The sequence below is a fragment of the Scyliorhinus canicula genome, chromosome 8 (assembly GCF_902713615.1).
Source record: "Scyliorhinus canicula chromosome 8, sScyCan1.1, whole genome shotgun sequence".
Classification (NCBI taxonomy): Eukaryota; Metazoa; Chordata; class Chondrichthyes; order Carcharhiniformes; family Scyliorhinidae; genus Scyliorhinus; species Scyliorhinus canicula.
The window spans coordinates 166,818,121-166,836,665 of NC_052153.1; the positions used below are offsets into that span (position 1 = coordinate 166,818,121).

At 44.6% G+C, this 18,545-nt stretch overlaps 1 protein-coding gene and 1 long non-coding RNA gene across 2 annotated transcripts in view; one reads left to right on the forward strand and one right to left on the reverse strand.

Annotated features, from left to right (window-relative positions):
- Window positions 1–18,545, forward strand: part of si:ch211-197n1.2 (EF-hand calcium-binding domain-containing protein 6) — a 54,316-nt gene that overhangs the window by 16,305 nt on the left and 19,466 nt on the right. Inside the window, exon 4 of the mRNA XM_038805663.1 lies at window positions 7,596–7,706. Coding sequence (XP_038661591.1) covers window positions 7,687–7,706 — 20 coding nt within the window. The 5' untranslated portion in view covers window positions 7,596–7,686. The remainder of the gene's footprint in view (window positions 1–7,595; window positions 7,707–18,545) is intronic.
- On the reverse strand, window positions 7,987–11,197 carry LOC119970674. Its single transcript, XR_005461656.1, has 2 exons — window positions 11,079–11,197; window positions 7,987–9,002 (listed from the first exon to the last, which is right to left on the reverse strand). It is a non-coding gene; the product is annotated as an uncharacterized LOC119970674 (long non-coding RNA).

Consider the following 18,545-nt stretch of genomic DNA (forward strand, 5'->3'; position numbering starts at 1 on the left):
GCTCTCCGTGCTCCCGGAGTCGAATAGGCAGGGAGTGTCGTGGCCGTTGATTTGTACCCGCATCATTGAGTTCCGCAGATGCTTTGGCCGCGATTGATCGAGCGTGATCGCTCCTGGTTGCGGGTAGTCAGAGTCCTCAGTTAAGTCGGACTCACAAAATGGCTGCCTGGAGTCGCAAAATGGCCGCCGCCGCGGTTGCACGTGTCGGGATTCGAAGATGGCCGCCCCCATGATTCACTCGAGGTCGATGACGCGTCGGAAGTAGGCGTGTCCGCCCGCTGCATGGCCGCGTTGTGGGGCCTGTGAGGCCGGGAGCTTGATTTCTGGGCCTGGTGAGGCTTTTGTTTGCGGCCTTTGGGCCCAGCCAGGCAGACTTTAGTGAAGTGCTCCTTCTTCCCGCAGTCGTTGCAGATCGCAGAGCGGGCCGGGCAACGCGGACGTGGGTGCTGGCCTTGCCCACAGAAATAGCATGGGGAACCCCCGGAGTGAGCGGATCGCCGCGCGTCGCAGGCCTGTAGCGTGGCCGAGTCTGGAGGGGATCGAGAGGGGTTCGCAAGGTCCGCGGAGTATGTACGGAGGTTATGGTGGGCCGTTTCTAGAGAAGAGGCGAGCGTTACTGTGCCTTGGAGATCCTTTGCCCCGTCTTCTAGGAGCCGCTGCCGGATGTACGAGGACCTGATACCGGACATGAAGGCATCACGAATATGTAAGTTCATTTGGACTTCTGCCATCACTTCTTTATGATTGCAGTTCCTCGCGAGCACAGTGAGTCTCTCCACGTATTCGTCTAGAGTTTCCCCGGAGAGCTGGCTACAGGTAGAGAGCAAATGTCTGGCATGTACCTCGTTAATCGGCTTTACAAAGCATTTCTTTAGTATATCGACCGCAGTTTCGAATGTCGTAGGGTTCTCGATCACGGAGGAGAGTCGGTGGCCCACCCGAGCATGTAGTAAACTCAGCTTGTGAGCGCCGTCGACTTCAGTCTCTGAGGAGTTTAGATAGGCCTCAAAACACCAGAGCCAATATTTAAACATTTCTGGGGCCTCCGGCGACCGAGCATCTAGGTTGAGTTTCTCCGGCTTTAGAGCGCTGTCCATCTTGATGTGTCTGGTAATTAAATTGAGATACCCTCAATTATGACACAGGAGAGCAGATTGGTAATTCAAAGGCTTTAATTACCCGAGAACCGGACAGCTGCCGAGAAGTGTGGTCACAGCATGCTACCCAGTGAGCATCACCTTATATACCGTTTCCTGGGGGCGCAGCCAGAGGCGGAGTCCCCCAGGGTTCCAAGCCCGGTCTTAAAGGGGCAATGTATTAAAGGCAAGGTATAGTTACAGCAGTTACCAATGCCATTCATCACAACTTGTTTCTGGAGTTTGAAGGGGATGTCTGTCAAACATTGCGGGAATTTCTCAGACACCTACCAATAATTCAACGCTTTACCAACATTGTTTCAGGAAATAAATTGAGAATTTCACCTGAAAAGAGTGAGTGCTGTGCTATTCCATCTGCTGTGCTACTCTCTCTGCTGTGCTACTCTCTCTGCTGTGCTACTCTCTCTGCTGTGCTATTCCATCTGCTGTGCTATTCCATCTGCTGTGCTACTCTCTCTGCTGTGCTACTCTCTCTGCTGTGCTACTCTCTCTGCTGTGCTACTCTCTCTGCTGTGCTACTCTCTCTGCTGTGCTACTCTCTCTGCTGTGCTACTCCCTCTGCTGTGCTACTCTCTCTGCTGTGCTACTCTCTCTGCTGTGCTACTCTCTGCTGTGCTATTCCATCTGCTGTGCTACTCTCTCTGCTGTGCTACTCTCTCTGCTGTGCTACTCTCTCTGCTGTGCTACTTTCTCTGCTGTGCTACTCTCTGCTGTGCTACTCTCTGCTGTGCTACTCTCTGCTGTGCTACTTTCTCTGCTGTGCTACTTTCTCTGCTGTGCTATTCCATCTGCTGTGCTACTCTCTCTGCTTGCTACTCTCTCTGCTGTGCTACTCTCTCTGCTGTGCTACTCTCTCTGCTGTGCTACTCTCTCTGCCTTGCTATTCCATCTGCTGTGCTATTCCATCTGCTGTGCCACTCTCTCTGCTGTGCCACTCTCTCTTCTGTGCTACTCTCTCTTCTGTGCTACTCTCTCTGCTGTGCTACTCTCTCTGCTGTGCTACTCTCTCTGCTGTGCTACTCTCTCTGCTGTGCTACTTCATCTGCTGTGCTACTCTCTCTGCTGTGCTACTTCATCTGCTGTGCTACTCTCTCTGCTGTGCTACTCTCTCTGCTGTGCTACTCTCTCTGCTGTGCTACTCTCTCTGCTGTGCTATTCCATCTGCTGTACTACTCTCTCTCCCTGAAAGTCTGATAGGATTCACCAGGCAAGAATGAGTGCTGGGTTAATCAGCCATCCCTCCACTCAGTGGGAATCACACCAACTCGCCCACCCATCACTGAACATAGGGCACAGTTTCCCCACCACGTTGTATCCGCTGCCGATCTTCTTGTGCCAGGCGCTCCACAGGGGAGGCCCAAATCGGATTAGCTCATTTAAATATGGGCAACTGGGCTGAGGCCCCATTCTCCTGGCTCCCAAAGGTCACTGGCAGCACTGGCGAGGCCTGACCCGGGCACCAATTAGGGCTGGTGTGCACAATCGGAGACAAGGATGGTGGCCATCCCGGGCGTCTCGGAGGCCATTGGAGCCCCCCCTCCCCGAGTGGTTGGGGACAGGGCAGGGCAGTATGCTGGCACTCCCCCTGGCATCCAGACCCCTGTCACCCAGGCAGTGCCAACCTAATACTCACCACAGACGCCCCAGGTCTCTAATGTATAATAACAAGTCATCGTACATACCCTGTGTTTCACCCGCCTCTGGTGATCCCATTCCATTTCTTCAAGGCACTCAATGCCCTGGCCAGCGGTTCAATTGCCATCGCAAACAACCAGGGTGACATACCCTGTCTCGTACCCTGATGCAGCCGAAAGGCGCCAAGGTCATAATGTTAGTACAGACACTCGCAAATGGAGCCTCATAAGTCAACCAATCCCGGACACACCCAAATTTATCAATACTGAAACGATGTACTCCCACTCCACCTGGTCAAATGCCTTCTCTGCATCCGAAGAGACAATGTCCTCCAGCACCAGACCGGCTACAAGAGTAAGCACCACATTAAGCAACAGGCGCACATTCGGCGACAACCCTCGCCTTCACAAATCCCGTCTGATCTTCCTCTACTACCGCCGGGAGTATTGGCTCTAGTCTTAATGGCAACACCTTGGTCGGCAATTTGGCATCTACGTTCAACAACAAAATCGGGCAGCAGGTCCCACATTCTGTGGGGTTTTTGTCCTTCTTCAAGAGTAGCGAGATGGATGCCTGCCCAATGTCTCCGGGAGAGCACCCCGCTCCAAGGAGTCTCTGAACATGCCCAACAACAGAGGGCCCAAACATTTTATACAACTCCACTGGGAGCCCATCCAGCTCTGATACCTTCTCTGGCTGCATCCGTTTCAGTGCTACCTGGATCTCCTCCAAACCTAGCTGGGCCTCCAGCTCCTCCCACACCTTGGGACACTCCAGATCCCCTCAAAACTCTGCCTTCTCCGGTTCATCCCCAGGTGGCTCTGACCTATATAACTCCTTTTAGAGGGCCCGAACACCTATTCACCTTCTAAGGGGTGGAGACCAGCCTTTTCGCCCAATCCTTAACCTGAACAATCTCCCTGTCCATCTCCTGCTGCTGCAGTTGATGAGCCAAGAGCTGACTCGCCTTCTCCCCATATTAATATACTGCCCTTTTTGTCTGCCTCAATTGCCTCACCACGTTTTCCATGGACATTAAATCAATTGCATTTACAGTTTTTGTATGCACGGCAAAAGTTCTGGGGTCAGGAGATTCTCATACCTGCGATCCACATTTAAGATCTCATTCACCAATTTCTGTCGCTGATCCCTAACCTCCGCATCCATATGTGCCTCCTCTGATCACCACTTTCAAAGCCTCCCACACAATCAAGAGTGAGACCTCCCTGTTATCATTGTTTGTAATGTACTCCTGTATGGCCCTCGAGATCCTCACACAGAACCAGAAGTCCAATTGCAGCCCTATATCCAGATGCTACCCCCTGTGACCCTCTTGGCCAACATCTAGCGCTAGGTCCACCCAATGTGCGCATGATCGGAGATCCTAACCACTGAATATTCAGCTTCTTTCACCCCTGCCAGATGAGTCCGACTCATAATAAAGGAATCAATCTGCAAGCGTACTTTTTTCACTGTGGAAAAAATGAAAACTCACTCTCCCCCGGTGCATGAACCTCCACGAGGCCGCCCCTCCCACCTCCTCCATCAATGCAGATAATACGTACACCATCCGAAATGGGGCCAGCAATCTCGGCCGAGATCAATCGGCCTTTGGGTCCAGCACACAGTTCATATCACCCCTATAATAAATTGGTGGGTGTCCAGGTCCAACACTGCCGCCAACAACCATTTCATGAACGACACATCATCCCAATTCGGGGCATGTATGTTCACCAGAACCACTTGATCCCCTCTAACCCTCCCCCCACCCACCCCCACACCCCCCACCCCACCCCCACCCCCCCCCCCCACCCCCACCCCCCCCCCCCCCACCCCCCCACCCCACCCCCCACCCCCACCCCCCACCCCCCCCCACCCCCCCCCCCCCACCACCCACCCCCACCCCCCCCCCCCCCCCCCCCCCACGGTGAGACAAAGAAATTTACTTTTTGTACACTTGAGTTGTGGAAAGCTTATAGTGGCACAGTGATGGGAAGACTGAGCATTTGGAATCACAATGAACAGGGCAAGCAACTGTGCATCTTCTTAACCAATCAGATTGAAAGACAGTGAAGGAAATGTAAATGAGAGGGGGTGAATGACAACTCAGGTATAGCGAGAAAAATAAAGAATTGAAAGGGGAGAATTAGAAAGAAAAGAGAAAAGAAAAGTTGAGAATATATTAATTTACATTCACACTTTTTGAAATCTCCAACAAAAATAACCTGAAGTAATGAGTGACCATACTTGTGGTGATTAATTATCAGTGCCAGAGAAGTTTGTTGGCAGTAATTAACAATCATCACATTAAATGGGTACATATGCTTGAAATGACAAGCCTTTCTGTGGGAAGTTTAATTCATAACTACCACACAAATGTAAAAAGTTCACGATATTCAGTGCATTTCAAAGGTAGGGCAAGCAGCGATTGGTCTTTTAGCAAAACCTAGTCACCGGTGTTTGGATTTGGAATCTCACCATACGTCTGCTTTTCCCCTGAAGTTGCTGCATCTTTCATTCTTAAATAATGAAGAGTTTCATTAGCCTTGCCAAGTTGTAACAGAAAAAGTTACCCCATTATTTTGTACAGGGCTCCTTTTCAGATGAGCGCATACTGAACTCTGAAACCACAGTAATCCCCTGCCAACATCAGATATTCCCAGGTCAGGCATACCACAACTAGATGCAGAGTGAAGCTTTCTCCTTCTCTACCTGTGGAGGGAGTGTTGAATAGATCTTAGAGGCATCAGTGTTTGAACTTAAATTGATTCACTACCATGATGTAACAATTGGCATACCACTATGCGTTTTTATGTTGAGCGCATATGTGATTTCGAAAGTGTTAGGTGGAATAGCATTGGAATTTGTCGATGATGCCAATTACAGGAGACTAGAAGAGGAAAAAGATATATGGTAAAGGCAGTTCAACAAGGATGAGTCCACTTACCTTTTGAGGAAATTAACAATAAATGGAAATATAGCCTTAATGGGACAATTCTCAATGGATGGAGAAATACAGGTCTGCAGATATACGTCCGATTTCAGTGGGTCAAGCTATCAACAGACCAGATGGGATTCTGGGCTTTGTCTAACAGACCATTAAATAAAAGTAAGAAGTGATCATGAATTTATAGATGGAATTAATTTGGACATAGCTGGAGTACTGTGTGAAGATTTCTACATCCCATTATAAAAAGAACATTATGGAGTCATGGAAAAACCAAAACACCAATTCACTAGGAATTGAGTTCAGGCAACTCAGTCCGTCTTCACTGAGAAAGTTAAAAAAGGTCTAATAGAAGAACTTAAGATCAGGAAAGTTTGAGAGGGTAAATAGGAAAAGATTATTTCCATTAGTCAGTGAATCAAAAAGAGAGTTAAAATTTAGCGTGAATATTAGAAGTATTAAGGCGATAGGAAGAAAATAATGGAATGTGAATTGTATTACCACTGACACACTCGCAATATTAGAAAATGTAATTAAACAAATGAAGAAAAATATTAAAAAGGAAAAATTGAATTTTAATACAAAGCTCCAATGTGGAATTAACGATAACGTATGTAACATGGGCAAGTTTAACTTTCTATTATTATAAATACTGTCAGTTTATTTATTGTTTTGTTAATTTGTCCTATTTTGAATTAACGCCACTCTCTAAAATTCTAACATTACTCCCTCTTTAGTGACAACTGGGCAAATCTCATAGTTTCACCAGCCAATTTTAGTGCAGATGGGCACATCCATTTTCCCAGAATGTTTACAACAAAACTGAAAAATAAATTTTAAGTCCTTGGGAGACTCGTGTGCTGTTGGGCACTTTTAAAATGCAGTCACACTAGGCTGAAGCTATAATTCCTCCTTTGCACACTTTCTAGAGATTACCAAGTGAAATGGTCTCAGAGCCTTTGGGAATAAGATTCCATAGGAACCTTGCGAGGGAAAAGGTCTTTTGTAAAACTCTGCTCTTAGCATTTTAGATAGTCTATACTTAAGTGATGTCAATGTATGGTAATTCTGTTCCACTACTGAGGGAGCTTCCCCTGATTTGGGTTTGTCTCATTCATGATCTATAATGAGGCACCTGGTGTTTTCTAAAGATTATGAGAATGTACTTAAAAATATAAAATTCCTTGTTTGGCTGAAACTGCTTGGGTTTTTGTACCTGTGGCTTTCCAGAGAATGGGACAATAAGATACTCAGGCTTTATTGTGTATTTTTTATGTGACTTTGTTCAACGTCTATTAAATTGTACTCTGGTTATGGTGTTCTGTTCTTGTTCAACAATTGTAGAATATCAACGCCGTATTCCATCCTCTTCTTTAGCTCCGATTATATCAAGAATATTTTGTTCAAACTCTTATGAATTTATCCACGTATGCAAATAGGGATAAATGTCTTAGGTGCTCAAAAAGCTACACTCTTAAGTTTTAACATGCTGACAAAATCCTTTTGGAAGCCTTTTTCTAGTTCACTTGTTTAAGTTAGTCTGAGTGGTTAACTGCAATGAATAACTTCATAAGCTACAAACCCATCTGATTTGTTTGGCTGTATAGTATGGATCTGCAGCCATCAGATGGGCTATATTTACGGATGGATTGCCTAGTAGAATTTCTTTCTTTTTGAGATCTGGAGCCATCAAAACCCTGATTAACCTCTCATATTCATGTGGTGCTCTTGATCTTGAAGACAGATTCTGTAACAAAAAGTTAACGGCTGCCATATGCCGAGTGTTTGTGGGTACTGCTGACCTGAAAGTGAACTTGCTCTTTGACTGCTGTTTTCTTCTTTTTTTTCTCTTGCAGGTTTGGTGTGGAGATTACTGATGAAGAGTTTGAGCTGTTCATTGACAGAATCTCCCTTGATGAAGACGGAAATGTCCGGTACCCACAATTCATGGCCATGTTTGACTCGAGGTATGGCTTTATTTTTGGTTCCTTTTGGGGGCAGATTTGGAAACCTCCTTTCAACTCTAAGCCAGCAACAAAATGTGCTTTAAATTGACACAACGTTTTTATCTCACATGCTGCTTTGACAGCTTTACATACCTGAAATTGATACAATACTGTACATAGTGCATCTAATTCCTTTTTGTTCCTCCCACATTGTGAGTCTTAAGACAATGAAAATACATTTGTTTACATTCATTTGAAAATTAAGTTGGATTTATTTGAGGAATAACAATTATATCCACAGTTTCTTGGCTAATGTTTTCACTTTACTCAATGTGGATGCCCTTAAAGAAATAAAACTGGTACAATCACACTTATCAATATGATATTATTTACACCTCAAAGAATACCATTTCTCCATTATTATTAACATAACAGGTGTATCAGGAAAAGAAAGTGAGTCAGCAGCTCTTTCGAATAAAACAGTCCAATGCCCCTTGATACACTCTAAGTAACAAACCAACTCTTGACAAGAAAGTGACCCACATGGGCTCTGAAAGTTTTGGTACATTCACCCTCACTGCATTTGAACTGAGTTTACTTTAAATAATTGCCGTTGAATGTAAAGTACGTTTTTAAATCCATGTGTAATTTGCAGCTCTTCAGAAATAACATTCACGATAAGAATATCAACATGTGAAGCCTTCTAGCAATCACTCTGCTTCTTAACTCTTGTTAAGCAGGGGATTTAATTCAAATTCAATTGGTAATGACTGTTATAAAACATGAGAGATCCATAAACGCTAAAACCTTCTTCCATCGTTAAATTATCTTCCCAGAGGCCTTAGACTTTGCCTTTGTGTGGTCTTATTTTTTTTTTAATATGTAAAAGTATCCAGTAAACAGCTGGTGGAGTGAACACTAAGTAGATATTAAACGTGTGTGGGAACTGCGGGCAGAAAATCCAAACCAATTTAGATTCAGTGCACTGGTTTTCCATTTTTTTTTATTAAAAAGGGGGAAAAAAGTGACTGTTAGAAATGCTGGAAAAAAAGTTAGTACTGGTCAGGCTTGGGGGGAAAACAATAGCACAGTGTTGTCGCGGGCTGCTTCCAGGACCTTGATATTCTTCCCATGTCAGTATAACCACTACTGGGAGGTAGCTCGATTAAGGATTACCATATCATTAATAGTATCCATGACTTTTGTTCAAAGGCTACTTGTGTGATGTTGCCTTGTGGATGAAGCTGCTTAATCCTGCGAGCCGCAGCTGTAGAGAGGGGCTTCTTCACAGCCGCCCACACTGACTTCCCTGTCCCCCTAAATCGATTCAAGAAGAAGAAAAAACAGACAGAAACAACAATCAACTCAAACAGAGTAAAAAGAAACATCCATTCTACATTTCCACATTCATCCGCAAACCCCGATCCCTGCCAATGTTTTCCATTCATCCCATCTCCATCATCCCATCGCTGCTAGGATGGTGGCCGGCTTAGAGCTGGAGCCAAAGATTTTCTCTCTCTCTTTCGCCACATATGTATTATATATTTATTTCTTCCATCTCTCGCTGCACATAAATATTTATTTCTTCCATCTCTCTCTTCACATATATATTTATTCTTACATCTCTCTCCACATATATATTTATTTCTTCCATCTCTCTCTGCACATAAATATTTATTTCTTCCATCTCTCTCTTCACATATATATTTATTTCTTTCATCTCTCTCTCTTCGCATATATATTTATTTCTTCCATCTCGCTCTCTCTTCAGATATTTATTTATTTAATCTCTCTCTTCACAGATATATTTATTTCTTCCCTCTCTCTTACATATATATTTAATTATTCCATCTCTCTCTCTTCACATATATATTTATTTCATCCATCTCTCTCTTCACATATTGTTTATGTCTTCCATCTTTCTCTCCACATATATATTTGTCTTCCCTCTCTTCACATACATATTTATTTCTTCCATCTCTTTCTTCACATATATATTTCTTCTCTCTCTCTCTCTTCACATATGTATTTCTTCCATCTCTCCCTCGCTTCACATATATATTTATTTCTTCCATCTCTCTCTTCACGTAGTTATTCCATCTCTCCCTTCACGGATATATTTTTCTTCCACCTCTCTCTCTTCACATATATTTATTTCTTCCATCTCTCTCTTCACATTTATTTATTTCTTCCATCTCTCTCTCTCTCTTCACATGTGTGTATTTCTTTCTCTCCAACTTTGTGTGACAGATTTTCAATGTGTAACCATTAGCCACCCTGCCCCCGTCCCTGAGGTCGTGTCTTACACGGAGTCCCCACTGTGGCAGGCAGCTTTGGGTCAGCAGGGCTGAAGGTAGCAACACGCACTGACATTTTCCACCCCTTCATTATTCCTGCACTGCCAACCCCGGGACCCTTGTACTTCAGATGTTTCCCCGCTTGGCCGTCTTTCGAACCCGACTAACGCGCACCTCGTGTCAAATTAGCCCTCCTGCAGCAGCAGGGGAACACGCTCGGGTCTCAAATGAATGCTAATAGCCGCCGCCGTGTGAACAATGTGTTTAGCTAGTCAGGCTAATTTTCAAAACATAGTCGTGTCTCGGAAACAAGCCCCGCACAGAAAAGACTGTAAACAAACTGCGCACAGCAGGGTGTTTTTTGTTTGCTTGCGGTAATTCTGAATAAGAAAGGCCGAGCCGGTGAAAATGGAAAGTGACGTTGCGACATGAAACGCACAGCCGCTTCCAAAGAACGACTTTATTTTACCACCATGTGGAGATGCCGGCGTTGGACTGGGGTGAGCACAGTAAAAAGTCTTACAACACCAGGTTAAAGTCCATCAGGTTTGTTTCAAACACCAGCTTTCGGAGCACTGCTCCTTCCTGAGGACTTTAACCTGGTGTTTGTAAGAATTCTTACTGTGCTCATTTTACCACATCACCGATTGCTCACATCTTGTTATTGGCGCGCGTTCATTCGCTCCCTCGCCACATCCCCAAAGTAGTCTCCTCAAAGCCCTCCCGGCTGAAACGCCGCTGACAGGAACTCTTTGCCAGGTTTGTGCGGCGGTGTGTCAAACAACATATATTTATTTTATTCCAGTTTCTCTCCTGCTGCGGGGGGTCTAAACTTCATCGTCAGAGAGGGAAAGCAAATTACCGGACACAAAATCCTAGCTTTATCCGCCCTAAAATGTGTCTTTTCTCCCAGCCCCAACACCTGCATCTGTGCACCCACTTTGCATGGAGAGCGAGGTGCCAATCGCAAATACATATATTAATAAATTAACAATGAAACAATCATTTAATCCTGACCCCCCCCTTTGCAATTGTGATTTGGTGTTCTGAAGTAATTTCGCTATTGGTAATTATTTCGATAAAGTCCTCAGTTTACTTGCTAAGTGTCAGGCTAACTTCCGTATTGTTTTCGCTTGGCTAATTCCGTCTGACCCCGGGTCGCCCGCACCGACCGTGTCTCTCGTGGAGGCTCCGAGTGATCCCCCTGTTCAAATAGACGGGAAGTGCCTGTCATTGGCCTGTGGACAAAAGCCTTCCGCGTTTGCAGCTAACAGCCTCCCCCAAAAGCAGCCTAACCACCGTTCACCCAAGCGCAAGAAAAGCTCATTTAGTGATTGTCCTTTGTTTTTCCCATTCATGGCCAACTTGTCGGGTTGACCGGTGTCAAGTTTGTCAGGTGTTGAGCTGCCACTCATTCTCACACATGACATGGCGACTCTATCAGTAACCAGGCTCCCTCCGCCTCTAGCGCTCGCCTTTCTGATAACCTTTATGGGCAGTCTTTTCAACGTCATGCTAATGAGTAAATTCCCCTGTTACCATGGGCCAGACTACTTTTGATGCACAAGGCTACTAAGGTCACTTTCCACTCTGCAACAACATTGTCATTACGTTGAACCTGAGCGATGAATGGATAAGGGACATTATTGTAGGTACTGCCCATTCCCATTCAATGGAGACTTCTTAGTGACAGATAATGATGGAAGAACAGAACAGTGTTTGTTGATGAAGGTTTCTGAGGATTTTGCTGAATCAGACTGAGAAAGGCTGAACTTCGTGGATGATTAGAAAATAGGTGATGGTCAAAAGTTTGGCCCCGGATGAAAGAGGGAAGATGAAATGCATTTAAAAGTTAATTTGCTCTGACGTCTCTTGTGTTTTTAGCACTGCCATTATTTTATTAGTGTTGGAGCCACTTCTCATCTGGAACACCAGTAACGATTTCCCTGTAAAATAATATCTGTTGTGAGGTGAGAAAGATTTATGAAACTCAAAGCAAATGATAAATGGCCGTTAGTTCCATACCAGCGGGAAACAAAATGGCATTTTACCCATCATTTGCGCTATTTAATGGGAAGTACAATATATTGGTGATGTGGGTACACTGACGCTAATGTGCTGCTGCCAACTAACAGTATAACTTAGAGTCAGGCTGTGACCTGACTCAGTATCTCAGTGATCTTAGGATCTTTGTGACAGGTGGTTTCATAACACTTTTGCTTGATGTCAAATTTCGTATCAATCCAGTGCTCTGTCTAACCTGGTTTAAGTTGTGATCAGTGAAGGCGCAGGGTCCCTTGGTCCTCCCACTGTACTTTATAAACTTACACCAAGTTATTTTAATATTGAAAGAGCAGATGCTTCTGCTCAGACTGTCTGAACATTTAAAATTGACATCTGCTTGTATATATCAGCTTGCTTCAGCAGTGTCATCCAGCCCTGTGACAACAACATGCGTTTATCCAGCACCTTTTTTTGTCCCAATGAAGGAGCAATTTAGCGTGGCCAGTCTACCTCACCCGGTGCGGAGCGGGGCAGGGAAGGTGGAGGACCTCCTTGTGAACCTGTTCCTGGGCCTGGCAAAGCGTGCCATTTATAGGTCCAGGCACTGGGAGACCAAGGGGGTCGTCCAGCCAAACTCTCTGCCCCACTTCCGCAGCTACATTCGCACCTGGGTGTCCCTTGAAAGGGAGCATGCGGTGTACACGGGTACTGTCGAGGCCTTCCATGCCTGGTGGGCACCGCAGGGTTTGGGGTGCTTTATTGACCCCTTTAATTGCACTCTGATAAGTTTCCGTTGATCTTTGTTATATCCGGGCAGTGCCCCTAACAGGAGTGGCCCTTTTTTGCTTTGTCTCTAAGTTTGTTTTCTTTCTTCTGTTTTGTTGATGGACCTCAAAAGAGAGGCCAGTCCACCTACCCTGCACATTATGTGGGTTGTGGGGGTGAGACACACGCAGACACAGGAAGACTATGCAATCTCCACACGGACAGTGACCCGGGGCCGGGATCGAACCCGGATCCTCGGCGCCACCGTGCCGCACTATATAGCACCTTTTACATAGTAAAAGATCCTAAGTTGCATCACAGGCGGGTTAGCAAACAAAATTTGATACCGAGCCACATGAGGGAATATGAGGACAGATGACCAAAGGAAACGGTCAAAGAGTTAGGTTTTAGGAGCAGCTGAAAGGATGAAAGGGAAGTGGAGTGCCCCAGGGCGAGAATTCCAGAGTTTAGGAGTTTACCAGTGAAGGCATAGCCACTAATGGTGAAGCAATTAAAATTGGTGCCACACGAGTCGAGAATTGGCTGAATGCTGATACCTCGGAAGGTTGTAGTGAGAGGAAAGGATAAAGTCATGGAGGAATTTGAAAACAAGGTTGAGAATTTTAAGATTGAGGTATTGCAGGTCAGCAAGCAGAGAGACAGTAAACAGTATTTGCTGCAAGTCAGCATTAAGGCAGGAGAGATTTGGATGTGCTTACATTTGTGTGGGGTGGGGGTTAGTTATGACTCCTAAGAAAGATAGGAACAGCATTGTCAATGGTGGCCAGTGCATAGTTCTCCATGTATCATCCTGACTTGACATGTATCATCATTCCTTCATTGTTGTTGGGTGAAAATCTGCCATCACCTTGGAAGCATTGTAACCACAAGGGCTACATTGATTCTAGGAAAAGGCTCTCCAACACCTTTGAAGGTAATTAGGAGTTTGGTAGTGTCATCCGAAACCAGTGAACGAATATATTGAAAAGCATATATGCACAGAGCTCTCCCATTTAGACTTATTTAGTTTTTTCGGATATGTAGCCTCCATCCTCGGGGATTCATTGGTTTCGAGTCCTTGAGCTTTTCTTTGGAAGTCATGAAAGTAACATCCAATCATTAAGTTTACCTCTTTTAATAGCTTGCTTGTGACAAGCAATGTTTCTAATAAATCATTTCATGAAATAATATTTTGATCTGTTAATTATTTTAGTTAATCATCAGCTGCATCTCTATTTAAATCCCGTGTCGCGTCTTTTCGTCCGACGTCATTTCGTCCAACGACACTTCGTCCACGTCTTTTCGTCCAACGTCTTTTTGTCCGCCCGTCTTTTGGTCCAACGTCACTTCGTCCAATTAACCAATTGCAAATCAACTCCGTATAAAAGCATTTAATTGATAGAAAGCAGGCACAATACAGCAAGTGAATTTAATTGCTAAAATGCAAGTAATTGATGAAATTCAAGTAAAATACAAGCTTAAAAATGCAGTTAAAAAGTTAAAAAATCTAAAAATGCAGTTAAAAAGATCTAAAAGTTTACTACTGATGAATTCCCGAAATTACTTAAAATTGATGTAAATTGTGAGCAACATTCCTCAAGAAATCAATTTTCGCTGTGGGATCCTTTAACGAGGCTCGTTAAAGGGGAGAGAACGATAATAACTATCCTTTAACGAGAGAACGATAATAACTATCCTTTAACGAGGCTCGTTAAAGGAAAGAGGCCGGTAATAAAGATCCTTTATTGTATATTATGTGCATTAGAGAAGATTTCCATGTACAAAAGTTAAAGTGGAGTGGTGCTACTAAGCAAGTTACTAAAAGTCAAGTTACAAAAAGTCTGACAAAAAAAAATCATCCAGCAAAAACACGTAAAAAGTCACAAAAAATCTTTGACGAAAAAAATCACCGGACAAAATGACGTTGGACCAAAAGACGGGCGGACAAAAAGACGTTGGACGAAAAGACGTGGACGAAGTGTCGTTGGACGAAATGACGTCGGACGAAAAGACATAGCACCTTAAATCCTTAAGGAATGAACGTTCTCTTTAAATGATCATCTTGCTATTACATATTAAATTAAACAACGTAAAAATTATAATATGGAAATGGACTATTTGGTACAACTGATATATGTTTTCTTAAAACTCATTGACAGTTCTTTGCAGTCCAATTTTTGAGACCATATTTTTATTTATTATAATCTTCTGGGCTTTCTGCTGTTTCCCAATCTCCACTCAGCTTTGTTTGTCCACCCTTCTGCTCTTCCCCTAAAAGATTGCCAACCCATTGGGTTTGTCCTGGAGTTTCAAAGAAGTAGCAATCATCTCCCAGGCACTGCTAGGAGCAACCTGAGAAAACAAAATCATCTTTGGGGTTGAAAATATAGATTGCAGATGGCAAAATGTGCTGTTTGCTTGACAGACAAGAATCATACAACTGGGTAATCATAGAATTTACAGTGCAGAAGGAGGCCATTCAGCCCATCGAGTCTGCACCGGCTCTTGGAAAGAGCACCCTACCCAAGGTTGACAACTCCACCCTATACCCATAACCCAGTAACCCCACCCAACACTAAGGGCAATTTTGGACACTAAGGGCACTTTATCATGGCCAATCCACCTAACCTGCACATCTTTGGACTGTGGGAGGAAACCGGAGCACCCAGAGGAAACCCACGCACACACGGGGAGGATGTGCGGACTCCGCACAGACAGTGACCCAAGCCGGAATCGAACCTGGGACCCTGGAGCTGTGAAGCGATTGTGCTATCCACAATGCTACACAAAACAGTGTTTAATTTCCAATTGGTGTTGAAAAACTGTTCTGCATGAATGGCTTGAGTGTGTTGGAGCAGAAAGTCATGTAACTAGAGTTGGCAATCCTATTCCCCTCTCTGCCTTCCATTTCCACTCCACGCACCCCAATCCCTGCCCTGTTTACCTTCGCCCTTCCTACACCTTCCCTTTTGCTCCCCATCCTCCTTCTCTCTGTCTCCTTCTCCCCCTCTTTTTTTTGGCTTTCTTCCTCTCCTTCCCTCCCACCTCTCTCCACTTTCCTCCCCCTATCTCCCTCTTTAATCCTACACTTCTTCTCTTTGCTGTTCCCTCCTATTGCCTACCCCCTCCACCTGAACTCAGCTATCGCTTCCCCAGATCCATTCTGCTTTTGTTTACAGTTATGTTTGGTTGAAGCAGTTCAGCCACCTTCCGCATTCCTGCTCACCTGCTTGGCTACAACTCTTCCCGAACCACGATGGCTTTTCCTCTCACCTCCCTCAGGACGCGACCTCCTCTTTACTTTACCCTCACCCACTACTGTACCTTCTTCTTCAGACTTAATATCGCACTCTGCTCTACCACCCACCATGACCTCCAAGTTTCTCTGCTTCATCCTTACCCATAATCTCTAAATGTGCTCTTTTCTCTATATCATCCTCTCCACCTCACCTCTATCCCACTCTACTTTCCCTCTCCACACTGTTCTAATTTCACTCTTTAAGCCTCGTACCCTCAGAGCAGCAGTCGTCCCACAGTTCAGGTCCAGTTCTCCTCATTCGTCTAACCCCACTTGAACTACGGAGGCCACTTAATTTTAGCTCCAGGTTATGGAAAACAAAGTAGTATTCTATAGTCAGTAACACATCGGGCTACATGTATGAATAATGAAGTTCCCCATCCGAGTCTATGGACACCATTGGCAGGAGACAGTAGAAGGCCATATTCTGTTGCAGTTGAGGATAAATTCCTCAAAAGGTAGTGGTACAGTAAGTCATCAGGAAAGGTAATACAACGCTATCGTTTATTGTGAGGGGAATTGATGACAAAAGTAGGGAGGTTATTAGTTGTACAGGGCATTAGTGAGGCCATATCTGTGTCCATTACTTGTCTCTTTATCTAAGGTACCCCAGTCCATGGTCAATTCTATCCCCACTTGACCCGGAGTTGCAACACGGTTGAAATTAACTTTTATTTTAAAATACCCGAGATCTTCAGCTGCCCAATAACTAGTCACCAAGTTTGTAAATTTAAACACAAATAATTTTATTATTAACAGTAACTATAATTAAATAGGCAACAAATACAACTGGTTAACTATTATTTAGTGCGGATTTACGGACCAACCCACTACCTGTTTTTCGGCAGCGGAGGCACCCCGCCGTTGTCACAGGTTTTCTCGGTGACAGCATCCCTTGTCGCTGTGAAACCCGTGCGCGCACGTGGGACCGGAATTTCCCACCGGCGTGAACGGTCGATAAATTACCCCCCTAATCTCTATCTCCCCCCTTTTGGCTCCACCCTCTATACACATGCACATACACACAGACAAATAAACACAGAGGGGAAAGAGGGGTGTAAAATAATGATGACAGTAAAAGGATAAGAGTCTTTGTTTCAGATGGATGTCTTCCAATTAGCTTCTCCTTCAGTCCAGGCTTTCAGTTGGATGTTATCTTTTCTTTCAGCTCGTAATGGTTTTCACTGCAGATTCACAGAAATAGCAAGTAGCCAGCATTCGAGAAAAAAAGAGAGAGAGGCAACTCCTTGCTTCAGGGTCTAGAAACTTCTGCCTTCAGACAGTAGGCAGCAGAACAGAGGGAGAGAGCTGCTTCCACCTTGAGGGCCCAGTGGCTTTCTCTGAAAGAGCCCGCTGACAGGAACCAATCGCATTCTGTTAGAATACTGTCCCTGGCTAACCCATTGGCCAGCAGCCAACCATTCAAAACAAACCTCTCCAAAGTCTGAATTTTTCAGCCCAAAATAATAATAATAATAATCTTTATTGTCACAAATAAACTTACATTAACTCTGCAATGAAGTTACTGTGTAAATCCCCTAGTCGCCACATTCTGGTACCTGTTTGGGTACACAGAGGGAGAATTCAGAATGCCCAAATTACCTGACAGCATGTCTTTTGGGACTTGTGGGAGGAAACCGGAGCACCCAGAGGAAACCCACGCAGACACCGGGAGAACGTGCAGGCTCCGCACCGACGGTGACCCAAACCAGGAATCAAACCTGGGACCCTGACGCTGTGAGACAACAGTGATAACCACTGTGCCACCATGCTGCAGCCCTACAAAACTCTACAACACAATGTACTATTTTGATACTTTGTGTTCCTCACTTCCTCTGCTTGACTTAAAGGTATGTCTCCATTAACGATCCATGTACCATATACGATAACAACAAAATAAAAGAAATAGGAACTGAGGGAATCAACAGAAAGGGCTCTTATAATGTAAATGCATTGGAGGCAGTTCAGAGAAGGGTTTCTAGACCAATACCAGGGATGGGTGAGTTGTCTTATGTGGAAAGATTGAACAGGTTATGTTTGTATCCGCTGGAGTTTAGAACAGTAAGAGGCGACTTATGGAAATCTTTAAGATCCTGATGGGTATTGACAGGGTGGATGGAGAGAGGATGTGCCCTCTTGTCAAAGGGGGTGGGTGGCAGTGTGATTAGGGAGTGTTGTTGTTGGAGGGGGATACAGGGAGCGGGGGGGGGGGGGGGGGGAGTTTGTCACCTGTTGCTAGGATTGGCTTTTGTATTCTTGTTACTATGTGTATATTCAAAATGCCTTCAATAAAATGTTTTAAAATAAAATTAAAATAAGTGGTTGCTCATTTAAGACAGAGATAGGAGAAATGCTTTCCCTCAGAGTGTGGTGAATCTCCGGAACTCTCTTTCTCCAAAGGACGTGAAAGCAGAACCTTTGAATATTTTTAAGGCAGAGCTGGAGAGATTCTTGATTAACAAAGGGGGTGAATCGTTATCGGGGGGTAAGCAGGAT